Source organism: Pempheris klunzingeri, chromosome 15, assembly GCF_042242105.1.
Source record: "Pempheris klunzingeri isolate RE-2024b chromosome 15, fPemKlu1.hap1, whole genome shotgun sequence".
In the NCBI taxonomy this organism is placed as follows: domain Eukaryota; kingdom Metazoa; phylum Chordata; class Actinopteri; order Acropomatiformes; family Pempheridae; genus Pempheris; species Pempheris klunzingeri.
The window spans coordinates 11,440,044-11,453,532 of NC_092026.1; the positions used below are offsets into that span (position 1 = coordinate 11,440,044).

The window sequence follows — 13,489 nt, forward strand, 5'->3', positions numbered from 1 at the left end:
GGGGGAAAGCCCAGTCTGGAAGACCAAGAAAATACCACGGGCGCCAAAGAATAGGGAAGAAAGGGGTAAGACTTGCTACCCCTTGTTTCAAGACACTATAAGCATTAAATAGAAGAATTACAGGCACATGTTTAAATCTGTGATACAATGGATACAACCTCAGGATTGCTGTGTCATGCTGAATGATTGCTGAAATGTCTTCCTCATTGTGAAGATGTCATGGGAGAAACATTCAATGCATTACTGTATTTTAAGCTTCTGTATTATATGAAGTCATACCTTAATTATGGGCTTGACCAGCTGGGCAAAGCAGCTGTCAGCATGGTGATTGTGCAGTACAGTGTGCCACAAGCCGAGGGGCAAGTTCAAGCAATCCCTCAGCTTACCCCAATCATATTTACATTCAGTCAAAATGTACAGCAGGATTAGCACAAACTGTACGCATGTGAATAACGTGAATTTTCTGGTCTTACTCAGAAATATACTCTTCACAGGAAAATGGACAGAGGCCGAGGAGACAAACTGAGCAGTGAGCCAAAAGACGATGACTGTGGACTTAGAAATAATGCATTATTATTGCTTAGAAGATGAGAGACAGATCGTCTCTCACTGCATGCTGGTGTGACTCTGCACACTACTGCGAGTGAAAGTACATAAAGGTTTTGCATTAAAAAAAAAAAAACATTCATCTACCTCCTTGGACAAAGGGTCAGTTTGATAAAGTCTGGACCATAACTAACATTTAGGACACATGTCCAGAAACTAAGGAATTCAGAAAAAAAAAAAAATAATAATACTTTTAAAAAAACCTGTGTCTCCTCTGTGTTTTATTATGTGGAGAAGTTAATTGAATAAATCAAAAATGAAAAATCCAAACATAACATTTTGCCTTTCTTTTTGGGGTCTGGTCAAGGTGCCCAGAGGGGATTTGACCTCATGACTACAATATATAACTGAGGCTAAAGCAGAAGAAAATCAGCCATGATGAAATTAAGAAATGGTGGTTCATTGATGCATAATTATTAGTAGGCCCGTCAAATGTGACTTACTTACATTTCACTAGTGGTAACATCACTCACATTACAAGTAAAAGCCCTGAAAATGTTACTTAAGTAAAAGTACGCAAGTACAATCAGGAACATGTACGTTCCCTTTGACTGTTATACTATTATGTATCATGTCATTAGATTATTTCTTTCTCATGTGTCATGTAAAAGCAGGATTTCACTGTTGTATTTTGAGCTATTTGGCATCTGACTGCATCTAATGAAATAAAGTGCCATCACAATTCCCCCGAGCCTTGGGTGACACCTTCACAACGCTACACATAAAAACCTCATAATTATCAAAAACAAAACTTTTTCAAACAATTATAAAGAAAAGCAGCAGCAGATCTTTTGATGTGTGAGGCTGGAGCCATAAAATGTTTCTGCATGACAAACCTTCCTCTGCATTCTCCTCCTCTACATTGTCATATAGACTATTTGTAAAAGTGTATGTATTTAGTTGAGTATGTAGTAACTGAAGCTGTCTAATGAATTTACTTAAGTAAAAAAAGTACAATATTTCTGTTTCTTTTAGAGGAATAAAATGAAACTACTAAAGTAAAGTACCTCAGATGTGTGTTTAGGTGAGGCCCAGGTATAAAGGTGTCCTACTTAGTAAAGTCACACCCCTCCACCACCACCTGTGGCTCAGAATAATGCTGCTACTGAAGGCTTCCCCCCCTCTCTGCAGCTTTGGAGGTAAAATTCAGTATTATGAGTTGTTTACGACCCAGCTGTAGTGAGTGTGCAGCCTGCTGCGGCCAGTGTGCTCACCAGCAGGCTATCTCCTATCTCCACAGTAAATGACAAGTCTATTTTGGAAAGGAGGCTGCGCCAAAAGAGGCATGTCAGCTATTTGGCATCATGAGGTACCGCAGAAGAAAGGAAAAATAGGTCCAGTCAACCGCCCACCGCGGGAGACTGGGGGATGTTCCGCCATCCTGGATTTACAACCATTTCAAGGATATCTGAGCACAAAGAAGACATTTTTGGAGGGATTTCCAAACCCCGGAGCAGGCTACCATCCGGAAGTCTTGACGGCCGGCTGAGGTTTTATCCCACATGATTCAGCGGCTGTTTTAGTGGCTGAAGACTCAAGGTGAAAAAGTTAAGCTAGGCTAATGAATGATAACAGCATTAACGCCACATGTTACTTTAATGGTTATACCAAGAACTTGACCGAAGTTGTGGCAGCTTTTTTTTTTTAATTAATGTTTAAATTAGTGTGGGTAAACAAATACTAAACTTTTCCACCTGTGGCGGTAAAATTAGTTTGGAGCTAGCGTTAGCTAACCTAGCTAGCAGTTTGAGCCTAATGTGGATTATAACTGTGTTTGCTCCAGTTTCCGCAGTTTTACAAACCGCGAATTACTGATTGAATTGCAGCATAATTTTGAAAGGGGTTTAAGTCAGTTTACGGGAAACGGACTGAGTGGGAAATTAAGAGTGTTTGTTGAGTGGGAGCTTTATCTAACAGCTGATGTCCCGGTCGCTTCTACAAATGGCAATGGACAGAGACGGGGTCTGACAGCTGAGGTTATTTTTGGGACAGGCAGTTCAAGCGACAGAGGTGACAAAGCTGGCAAATGTCAGTCTTTGAAAGGCACATATCTGCTCCGTTTGACCTTGTTACAGGGGAATTCAGTTGTTGTTGTTGTTGTTGTTGTGTTCATTAAACTGACGTCCTATTAAACAGGCTGCGTGGCGTGGAGCTGATGAGTAAATAAAAGGGTTAATGAATGTCTGCAGGGACAGGACAGGTGTGTGTTGACTGGCACTTGCTGTGACTGTCAGCCATAAATATGCCCTTCTGAACTGTGGATTTATGTCTATTTTCACAGCATAACATATTTATTGAGGACACTTAAATTGTCCCACAACTCTTTGGGTGCATTTGACAGGTTTCCTTGTGATTGAATGTGTGGTCCAAAAATAATTAAAAAAGAAAAAATGAAATAACTGAACCATCCTTTGTGTTAATATAGCTGTGTTTTTACAGCTCAGCAGAAACTTGACTTGTTTTTCCTAAACATTCATTAGCTTCATTATAAAACTATTATGTATCACTTCAGGATTGTTCCCAAATTAGTGACTGGACCATTATTTTAGTGTTTGGTAACTAATAGTAAGCATTGTCAAACTACAGCTTGATGTTTTTCCTGCTATAAAACTCATCAGAATCAGAAAAACGAAATTGAAATAAAAACAGCAGCTCTCATGGGCAAAACAACGAAAAGGTGCAAAACAGACAGAATAACATACATATAGATATATATCTATATATATCTATATATATCATAATATATATCAGAAGGATTTAAACTAATGTGACCCCGTCTGTTCACTGTGTTGTGTATTATGCCTTGTAAGCGCCATCTTGGTACCATTTTGTAATATTCATCTTTCTTTTGATGACAGGAACAAAAATAAAGATGGATCAAAACTTATTTGGAGGAGCCCCCAGGTTTCTCACCCGTCCAAAGGCATTCTCTGCATGTGTAGGCAAGGATGCCACGCTGAGCTGCACCATCGTGGGCAGCCCCACTCCACTGATCACCTGGGAAAAGGACAAGCTGAAGCTGACATCAGGGGGACGCTTCAAAACCGTGGACGATGGAGATGTGTACCGCCTGACCATCTATGACTTAACATTGGAGGACAATGGACAGTACATGTGCCGGGCCAAAAACAATGTTGGGGAAGCTTACGCTGCTGTAACCGTCAAAGTGGCCCTGCCAACAGAGATGAGTCAGAGGGCCCCTGTTTTCATGGTTAAGCCTACCTCTATACGTGTCTGTTTGGGAGGTGATGCTCTTTTCCACTGCCGGGTTGTAGCTTACCCTGAGGCCAACTTTGATTGGGAGAAAGATGGGCGCTACCTGGGGGAGAGTAACCGCATCAAGATTGTTTCCGACAGTGTCGGCAGCACCTTAAAGATCCAAAGTGTACGTAACCTGGATAGCGGCACCTACACCTGCAGGGCCCAAAACACTGTTGGCCGTGCACACGCTGCCGCAGCTCTTGTTGTAGACGCCCAGGACTCCCGCCACCTGGCTGCAGACAAGAACACCTCCCTCCTGTCACACCTACAAAAGCGCAAAGAGGAAATGAAGAAGGACATCTCGATCTATCGCACGGAAGAAAGCAGCTCTTCTGTTTCTTCCTCCTCCAAGGCCAATATCAGAGATGGTTTGACTTCTTTGAGTCTGGAACACGAGCTGAGGGCATCTGCGCTGGCAAAGCTGCCCAAAGGTGTATTCACCCGTACCTGCACGGTGACTGAAGGCAAACACGCCAAACTCAGCTGCTTTGTGACGGGTCACCCGAAACCCCACATCATCTGGAGGAAGGATGGGACAAACATCAGCGAGGGTCGCAGGCATGTCATTTATGAGGACCAAGCTGAGAACTTCATCCTCAAGATCCTGTACTGCAAGCAGACTGATAATGGTCTCTACACCTGCAATGCTACCAATATGGCTGGGCAGACCTACAGTGCTGTGTTGGTAACAGTCAAAGGTAAGATGCTTAAGAAAATGCTACATACAGTGCAGTGATCAATTTGATCTATAGATTTAAGAGAATCCTCTACAAGTAAGCTATCATTAGAGACATAAATGCATAAATTATCCGTACCATATGACATTTACAGGATACTTCAAGTAAGGGTTAAAGGATAAGGCTGGCATGCTTAAATTTTCCTCTTGATATTGAGAAATCCTATGAAAACAAACAGTATACTGTACTAGTCTGTGTCTTAATACTTTCCAACCTCTTTACCATGTCTGTGGCACCCACTCCCAAGAACTCAAGCCAACTGGTTCCCACTGAAAGCATAAATCTAGCCATACAAATAGCTCACAAATACTGTATATATTATACAGGCTAGGTAATTTCCTAAAACAGCAGGGAACAATAAATTGGAGCAAATAGTCATTCGTCATAGTCATTTTTTGGGGAGCTGAAAATTAATACACATTTGGTGCTCTAGTGAGTATTTATAATACCAGGATGGTGTATTTGTAATTTACTCAAAATAAACTGCAGTGCCTATATTCATTGCAATGAAGAAGCAGGTCTCTGAATGTAGCAGTGTGGCTCATGTATGTGTTTTAAATAGCAATACTAATAGAGGTATATGGCACAGAGGAATAGGCTTTATATCTGTAAATTAAACTCTTTGTAGGCAACTGCAACAACTGAACTGAAGCCTCTTTTAAACGTCTCAAAATGTGTGTGGCTTTTCACAAGGTTGAATTCTGGCTCATCCTCTGCAGGAGGGTGTTGTGTTGCATCTATTTTCTGCTGGTGATGAGTAGTTCACAGTTGCTAAGATGGACACTCACTTACTGGAGCACTTTGGCACCACTGAAAGTGTGACTTCCCTTAGGAATAAAATGGTCCTGGGGGATGAAATTGTAAAGTTATGTTCATTTATGTTGGTTGTTGATCTCTGATCAGTGCGATAACGAGGGCTGATGATCGTTGGTGCAGAAAGATGGGTACTTCTGATGTTTGCCATGCAGTTCATTAGTTTTCTGGATTTAAAGGGACAGTTTGCAAAGGAACTCTTAGTGGTTGCATTACCATTTATCAATTTTACAACAAATACACAAAATTACATTAAAAAGTAACCGTAACGGTAATGGTAACAACTAACAACCCCTTCTTCCTATGTAGTTTGGCTGTAGACCAAAACACAGAGACTTTGTAGAAAACATTAAATCAATGGTAGATTGGTAGACTGTATTTCTGAATCTACTGAAAGCTTCTGAGACTGGTTTAACTTCTCCTCTAATTCACCAACGCTATGCTAATGATACAGTTGTCTTTGTATACGTGAAGATAAAGTTGCATCAAAACATTTAGCTGTAATGGGAGAAGTTACCACATAGCTAGTTCAATCCTGCCTGCAGCTTAACATTCAGTCAGCATGTTCTTTTCAAAATTACCAACCTCAGTACTAGATCCAGACATCACGGTCTCTGGGGAAAAAAAAACGTAACCTTCACATCACTGTTGACCCAAATGTTCATGGCACATGAAAGAAATGTTTCAAGGAATGTTAGATTCAATCTGGCAAATTTCAAATGCACAAGAAACTGCAAGTCCACTAATGCAGCCAAATTGTTCATCAGTACAATGATCCTCCAACACATCACGTGCTGTCTGACAAGTTGGAGACATGTCAAGAAAACCACGCTAAAGACAATAGAATCCTTGTATGAACAAACATTGAAAATCGTGTCTCGTCTTCAAGGTATTACACAATATGGTTCCTCCATCGCTCTTCACTTACACGCTGCCTCTCAGGCTCAGTGTATAATATCCACTCTTCGCAGGACTAACATTGTGCTATCATACTATTCGTTGATTGTTTTCATGACTTTTTCTTAATTTTGTGTGCCGTAAAAGCTGTTTTTCTTGTCTCTATGTAGTGCAGGCTCTGTTTGTATCTGTGCATTTTCACTGCTTTTATCGTGATTGTATTTTTAATGCTTCTAGTCTTAATATTTATGCTTTCAACTGTCGCTTGCCCGGGTTCCACAGATGAAAATTAGCCATTAGAAAATTTGCAAATAAAGTAATAAACTAAGCTAAGCAAATACAGTCCTGGGTCCTGCCAGGAAGGTCAGCCAGTCACATTCCTGCAAAGATAAACCATGAAAACACCTCTAAGGAATAAATTACTTAACTATTAAGTTAATGTGTAGTATGTGCTGGTATGTTCTTATCAAACCTCTGACTGAATTACAAGCTAAGGTTCACTTTTGGAGCCACTCTGTATCTCACCAACTTTGATACTCTGTAGTGCATGGCAAGTGCCTTTGTGCAACCTGATACAATACAGTATTAGTAATAAAATTCAACTGCCAAGCTGAAAACGGCTCATTTATGGTTTGGATGGTACATTACAGGAAAAGTTGAAACTATTACATTTATTCTACGTAGATACTTTGAGTGATTTACTGAACCCAGTGGAGTTTGCCCATAACTCAAAGTGGAGTTCCACACGTTTCAACACTTGATTCCTAAAGTTAAAACTGTTGGCTTGGATATGGATACTCTTTGAAACTATAACCCTCATTTGTGGTGCAGAGGGCAGCAAGAAAACTGAGAAGGTCTATCTTGTAGGGGAAATGTACAAAATGTACTCTGAAACCTCCATTGAAACAGTGGGTGTGGTAACTATAGAAACTATTTTATTCTACATACAATCATATCTAAGTGTTGCTTGGTTGCTATATTGTCAGAAATTCAGTCTAAAGAATATACAATCATTTAATGATTTTAGAGCTTTTTGCGTCCTAAAATGTGGCTGAATAGCCAAGTCTCAAATATTGGAAGCTTAAGTTTCCTTTAACACACCACACAAAAATTTACACAGATTAAATATTAAATGTAATAGATCATACATGTATAACAGCTGAGATCACGGGAAAATTGATGTTGAAAGTTTGGAAAATGGAGGACAGTATTGTAAAGTAAATCCTGCAATTTGTAGACTGACATATGCAAAAACAATAAGTTTGTATAACCTGAACATTCTGTTATTTTGCATTGTGTCAGAGCCTAAGGTGCCATTCAAGAGGAAGCTGCAGGATGTGGAGGTACAGGAGAAAATGTCAGCCCTGCTGATGTGTGAGGTGCCTTTGAGTGCCACCCAGGCCAGCTGGTTCATGGAGGAAACGCGGCTGGAGCAAAATTCCAAATTTCGCATGGAGGAGGAAGGCACCCAGCGTCGTCTCACCATACACAACGTCACCACCAACGATGATGGTGTTTATATCTGCGAGATGAAAGAGGGCAGCCGTACGGTGGCAGAGCTCACCGTCCTGGGTATGGTTGACACTTTTCTGTCTTTTCTTGTTAGATATTATGTGACGGCATTAGAATGCTACTATCAGGAGTAATTAATGTGACCTGAAATACTGCTAAAAGTTAGGAAATGATGAAGGCGTGTCTTCATGTAACATCTTCTTCCTCTCACATGCCAGGCAACATTACGAAGAAGCTTCCCCGGAGGACGGTAGTTCCTGTCAGTGACACTGTCATCTTCTGTGTGGAGCTGGAGCATCCATGCCCGGATGCCTACTGGACCCGCAATGGCGAGAAGCTGAAGGAAGATTCCCGTATTTCCATTGCCTGTATGCTCAGACAGTACACTCTCACAATTAGAGATTGCCAGGCAGATGACTCAGGAGAAGTGGCCTTTGTGGCTGGAGACTGCAAGACCTCCACTCGATTCTCTGTCACTGGTAAGGATGACGCCTGGTTCAAAGGCAAATTTATTGCATTGAAAAAATCACTCATCTGATCATACAAACAACACGATCATCACCCTTTCTGCTCTAGCTGCAAGGAAACATCCCCCTGATCCCCCAGTCGATGCTGTGGTGCAGAACAAGACTGACTCATCCATCACCATTCAGTGGTCCCCTCCCGACAGTGACCGCCCTGTGCCCATCAAGGGCTACATTGTGGAGAGGAGGAAGGTTGGCTCTAAGACGTGGCAGAGGATCAATACTGGAGAGGCCGGTGTTTCAACAGAGATCACCATCTCCAACTTCACAGAAGAAGCCAGCTACCAATTCCGTATCTCTGCTATGAATGACTTTGGCCAGAGTCCCTACCTGGAGGTACCTGGAAGCTTCTACCTTGGTAAGGCTGATGTCTCTGGGACATTTATTTCATCGATATGTGCTGTTGTAATGTGCAATTTGTTGCTCTTTTCTCATGCCTGGTTTGTCTCTTGTTTCCAGAACCCCTCGCTGAAATCAGGAAAGGCCTGATGAACAGCGCCGCAATCGCTGGCGAGGAGTTCTCTATCTCTGTGGAGCTGTCCTCTGTTTGCTCTGGCTTCTGGTCTCTTAATGGCCGCCTCCTGCGCAGTGGAGCCGACTACCTCATCACCAGGTCGAAGAACACACACACTCTGCTCATCCATTTCGTCACCATGGAAATGAATGGTGCTGAAATCAAGTTTGTGGGTGGAGGCTCGCAAAGCACTTGCACCCTGTCCGTGAAGGGTACGCGCTCATAGCCAGTGAAACTATCAATCATATTGATATATTGTCGTACATTTGCTTTTCTGCATTAAAAGTTTGTAGATTGTTTTTGCCTTGTTTTTGCCTTGAAGGCCATTGGTATTTACTGTATGTTTGTGAGAAGCGAATCAATAATGCCTTTTTACCTGACAACTGTATCTGTAGTTCCTTCTGTGAAGTTCACCAACAAGTCAGACACGGTGGAGGTGGTGATCTGCAGTGCCCAAGCCACCGCTCAGCTGACTGCTGAGTTGTCGGATTACGATGCACAGGTTTGTGATGGGAACACATATCATTTCCACCTTTACTTTTAGCTTTCACAGATAAGTTTAATGTACCATGAACATGACAATTCAGATTTTTTTGATAAAGCATTGCATTGTTCTCAGCTACTTTTAGAAACAGAGGAAGAATATTGGAATTGGTTTAATATGATATAAAATATAATTTAATAATAATGATTGAACATTCAAGCTTTCTTTTAATCTTCACTTTGTGTCTGTTCTGTTTTTTGTTTGTCTCTTTAGGTGGTTTGGATGAGGAATGGGCGGGAGGTAAAAATTGGAAAGAAGTATGAATACGTGATCGTCGACCGCAAGAGGATCCTGCTGGTACACAATGTTACAGAGGAAGATGTGGGCGTCTATGAGTGTGCTTTAGCTGAGGACCGAATGTCCCTGCAACTCTCTCTTAAAGGTGCGCTATTACAATCACTGCTATCACAGAACAAAGTCAACAATCTGTCTGATGATTTCCGAATGGGAACTGGGCTCAGCTCGTGGAACAAGTACCACCGCATAATACACACAGATTGTCTCAGACCATGTGATATGGTGAAATGTGACCTGCTCTGATGGCTGCTAGCATGTGCCCATGAGCCATCAAACAGAGGAAAGAGCCATCTGTCATCATGCTGTCAACTCCAGTGTGACTCTGCTACCCCAGCTTGTGCTCTTCTTACACATGAGTTGCTATCATAATAAATCTAAAGATATAGATTTTCAAAGGGATTTCAATTCATGTCAAAATGATGCTACATGTACTACTCCCTAACTCTGTAAAACAAACAAACAAACAAATGGACAAATAATGAATTAAAAAGTCATGGTTCTGTTTCCATCTCTTTTTCTCTAAGATGAACCTGCCAAGTTTCTGAACAAAGCCAGAGGTCCCATGGGATTGTCATCGTCCCTTAAAGGAGATCTCGAGCTGACCTGCGAGGTGTCTCCTGCCAGCGCGGTCGTCGTGTGGAGAAAAGATCAAGTTGAGATAATTGAGGACCAAAGAGTTACCATCATCTCCAAAGGGACTCAACGGAAACTCATCATCAAGAATGCCAAGAAAAGTGACGAAGGACATTATTCCTGTGAGACAGCAGCAGACAAAGTTGCATTCCATGTCAAGATAAAAGGTGGGACTGCATGATGCGTTTGTAGTGCTTTTCAACACTTTACTGCACATCACAAATATACATTTCCTCACTTTTTTTTTCTCCTCAGAAACTCAAGCCCTAGCTGTCTTCTCCAACAAGGAGTCAATCCAGAAGGAGGTGAAAGCCACTCTCTCCCAGAAAGCCACTCTTAGTTGCAATGTTTCAGACAGCAAGACAGAGGTGAAATGGTACAAAGACGGCAAGTTGTTGGTATCCAGTAAGACGATATACTCAGAGGTAAAAGGTAGTACACGTCAGCTGGTGATTGAAAAGGTGGAGAGGAGCGATGCTGGAGAATATACATGTGAAGCTGGAGGGGATAAGCTGGTCTTCAAGATATCTGTGTCAGGTAGGACTGGTTAATGTATATATAGAATTAAATATTTTTTTTAAGTTTTACACAATTAATATACATAGTGTCTGTGTCTTAAGGGTTTGGTGAAGGTTATTTGCTATACATTTAACTGTCTTTGTACATCACATTTATAGTATGTAGTACCAGTATTGTGATTTTAAATATCCCAAGAAGAGTTGATGAGGTTTGCCTGGGAAAGTAAATAATACAAATTTGGAATAAGTGTCTATTCAGTCAATGGTTACTGAATTTAACTTACCCATAACTAGGCTCTATTTCTCATTTTTATCCTCAGAGGCCCAGTCAGCCTTCTTCAACAAGGAGTCAGTCCAGAAGGAGGTGAAAGCCACTCTCTCCCAGAAAGCCTCTCTGAGCTGTGAGGTTTCCGATTCCAAGACAGAGGTGAAATGGTACAAAGATGGTAAGCTGCTGACTTCCAGCAAGACAGTCCACACCGAGTCGAAAGGCAAGACTCGCCAGCTGGTGATAGACAGCGTGGAGAAGAAAGATGCTGGAGAGTACATCTGTGAGGCTGGGGCTGACAAACTGGCTTTTAAGATACAGGTGGCAGGTAAGGGAGGGTAGGATTTTGAAAATGATAACATGACTTATTGGGTGCTTATTCATAAGCTCTGAATGAATAGCATCTAATATTTTCCCTGTCGTGTCTCAACCATCAGAGGCCCAGTCAGTCTTCTTCAGCAAGGAGTCAGTCCAGAAGGAGGTGAAAGCCACTCTCTCGCAGAAAGCCACCCTGAGCTGCGAGGTTTCCGATTCCAAGACAGAGGTGAAATGGTACAAGGATGGCAAGCTGCTCACTTCCAGCAAGACAATACATACAGAGTCAAAGGGCAAGAGTCGCCAGCTGGTGATAGAAAGCATGGAGAAGAAAGATGCTGGAGAGTATATGTGTGAGGCTGCAACTGAGAAGCTGGTCTTCAAACTCCAGGTGGCCGGTAAGGCTGGCGACTGAATGGCTTAAAGGATTTGATTTTGATTGATGTACTTAAAAGGAATTGCAGGTGTTAACATACCAATGGACATTATGGTTTCCTCACCAGACACACAGGTCCAGCCTGCCTTCTTCAACAAGGAGTCAGTCCAGAAGGAGGTGAAAGCCACTCTCTCCCAGAAAGCCACCCTGAGCTGCGAGGTAGCTGATACCAAGACAGAGGTGAAATGGTACAAGGATGGCAAACTGCTCACCACCAGCAAAACAATACACATGGACTCAAAGGGCAAGGGTCGGCAGCTGGTGATAGACAGCATGGAGAAGAAGGATGCTGGAGAGTATATGTGTGAGGCTGGGACTGAGAAGCTGGTCTTTAAATTACATGTGGAAGGTAAGGAGAATGCAGTGTGTTTGACGATATTCAATCATACCTGTAGTTGTTACTTGTTACTCCTTCAAAAAAACTTGTAAGACATTAAATCTGCTGTAGATGCATTCTGTTTAAAACTCATACAAGGGCAATTGATTGTAATACACATAAAAGAAAACACAAAGTCTTTAAACATATTTGTAAAGGCTTGTCACTATTTCTGATTATATAATGCTTCAAAACAACAGTTCGATTAAAAAAAAACACTAACATCTTACATTCAAGTCATGTCACAAAGTTTTTATGAAGAGGTTAAAATTACATTTGCTGTGTGAAACTGGTTTATATTTTGTGTTTTCTATTTGTGTCTGTGGTCTCCTCTGGTTTGCAGTTGTGAATGTTAAAATGAATTTCGACTGCATTGTTGGTTGCTTCAGTTGTCACATATTTTGCGTGCTTTGCTTGAACATTTATGGTCCATATTGACTTGGAGTCTCATATTATTAAATGACAATTGAAATTATTTGAATATTTTGAGTGTTGTCACTTGTATGCACAACAAAGCTTCATGCTTTGATTTCTTGCATTTGTTTGCTGGCGCAGCACAGGTGTCTTTTGGTCTTTTTCTTTCTGAATGAGTTGTGCCTCTTGCGCCAATTTGCTTTTGCTTTGTGACAGCAAAGTGCAGCATTGTGTCTCCTTAAATTTGACATCCTGTAATGGAGTTTACTGCTCTGTGCACTGCGTCTGTAAGGCTTGGTTGCGTTTCTCCACCAGATGCTAAGCAGTGTCTGTGCTGGGGAGTCAAGTGAAGTCTTTTTTAGTACGAGTAATTGTACTTCCACCACACTCCTTTACAGTTACTTCTACAGACGTCCGGGCTATATCTGCTTTCCTCAACAAAGAGTCTGTCCAGAGGGAAGTGAAAGCTACTCTCTCCCAGAAAGCCACCCTGAGCTGTGAGGTAGTTGATAACAAGACAGAGGTGAAATGGTACAAGGATGGCAAACTGCTAATTTCCAGCAGAGCAGTTCACATGGAGTCAAAGGACAAGATTCGTCAACTGGTAATCGACAGGGTAGAGAAGAAAGATGCTGGAGAATACACCTGCGAAGTTGGAACTGAAAAATTGGCATTTAAAGTACAGGTGACAGGTATGAAGAATCAGAGGGAACAGTTCATGTGATTTGTGCACATTTTAAGTTTGAATGTTTCAAAAAGGAAGAAAAAAAGTAGACCAAAAACAGCTACAGTGGAGAATTGATTTTTTTACTTTTGCTTAACTG

General features: G+C 41.6%; 1 protein-coding gene across 1 annotated transcript in view; it reads left to right on the forward strand.

The window, feature by feature from the left end:
- The first annotated feature begins 3,478 nt into the window (after positions 1 to 3,478).
- The window catches only part of obscnb (obscurin, cytoskeletal calmodulin and titin-interacting RhoGEF b), a 52,771-nt gene continuing 42,760 nt past the window's right edge, over positions 3,479 to 13,489 (forward strand). Inside the window, exons 1-13 of the mRNA XM_070844534.1 lie at positions 3,479 to 4,565; positions 7,617 to 7,886; positions 8,045 to 8,305; positions 8,403 to 8,708; positions 8,810 to 9,076; positions 9,260 to 9,366; positions 9,622 to 9,790; positions 10,230 to 10,505; positions 10,594 to 10,875; positions 11,177 to 11,452; positions 11,562 to 11,837; positions 11,943 to 12,224; positions 13,076 to 13,357. Of these exons, the coding sequence (XP_070700635.1) occupies positions 3,479 to 4,565; positions 7,617 to 7,886; positions 8,045 to 8,305; positions 8,403 to 8,708; positions 8,810 to 9,076; positions 9,260 to 9,366; positions 9,622 to 9,790; positions 10,230 to 10,505; positions 10,594 to 10,875; positions 11,177 to 11,452; positions 11,562 to 11,837; positions 11,943 to 12,224; positions 13,076 to 13,357 (4,141 nt within the window). The remainder of the gene's footprint in view (positions 4,566 to 7,616; positions 7,887 to 8,044; positions 8,306 to 8,402; positions 8,709 to 8,809; positions 9,077 to 9,259; positions 9,367 to 9,621; positions 9,791 to 10,229; positions 10,506 to 10,593; positions 10,876 to 11,176; positions 11,453 to 11,561; positions 11,838 to 11,942; positions 12,225 to 13,075; positions 13,358 to 13,489) is intronic.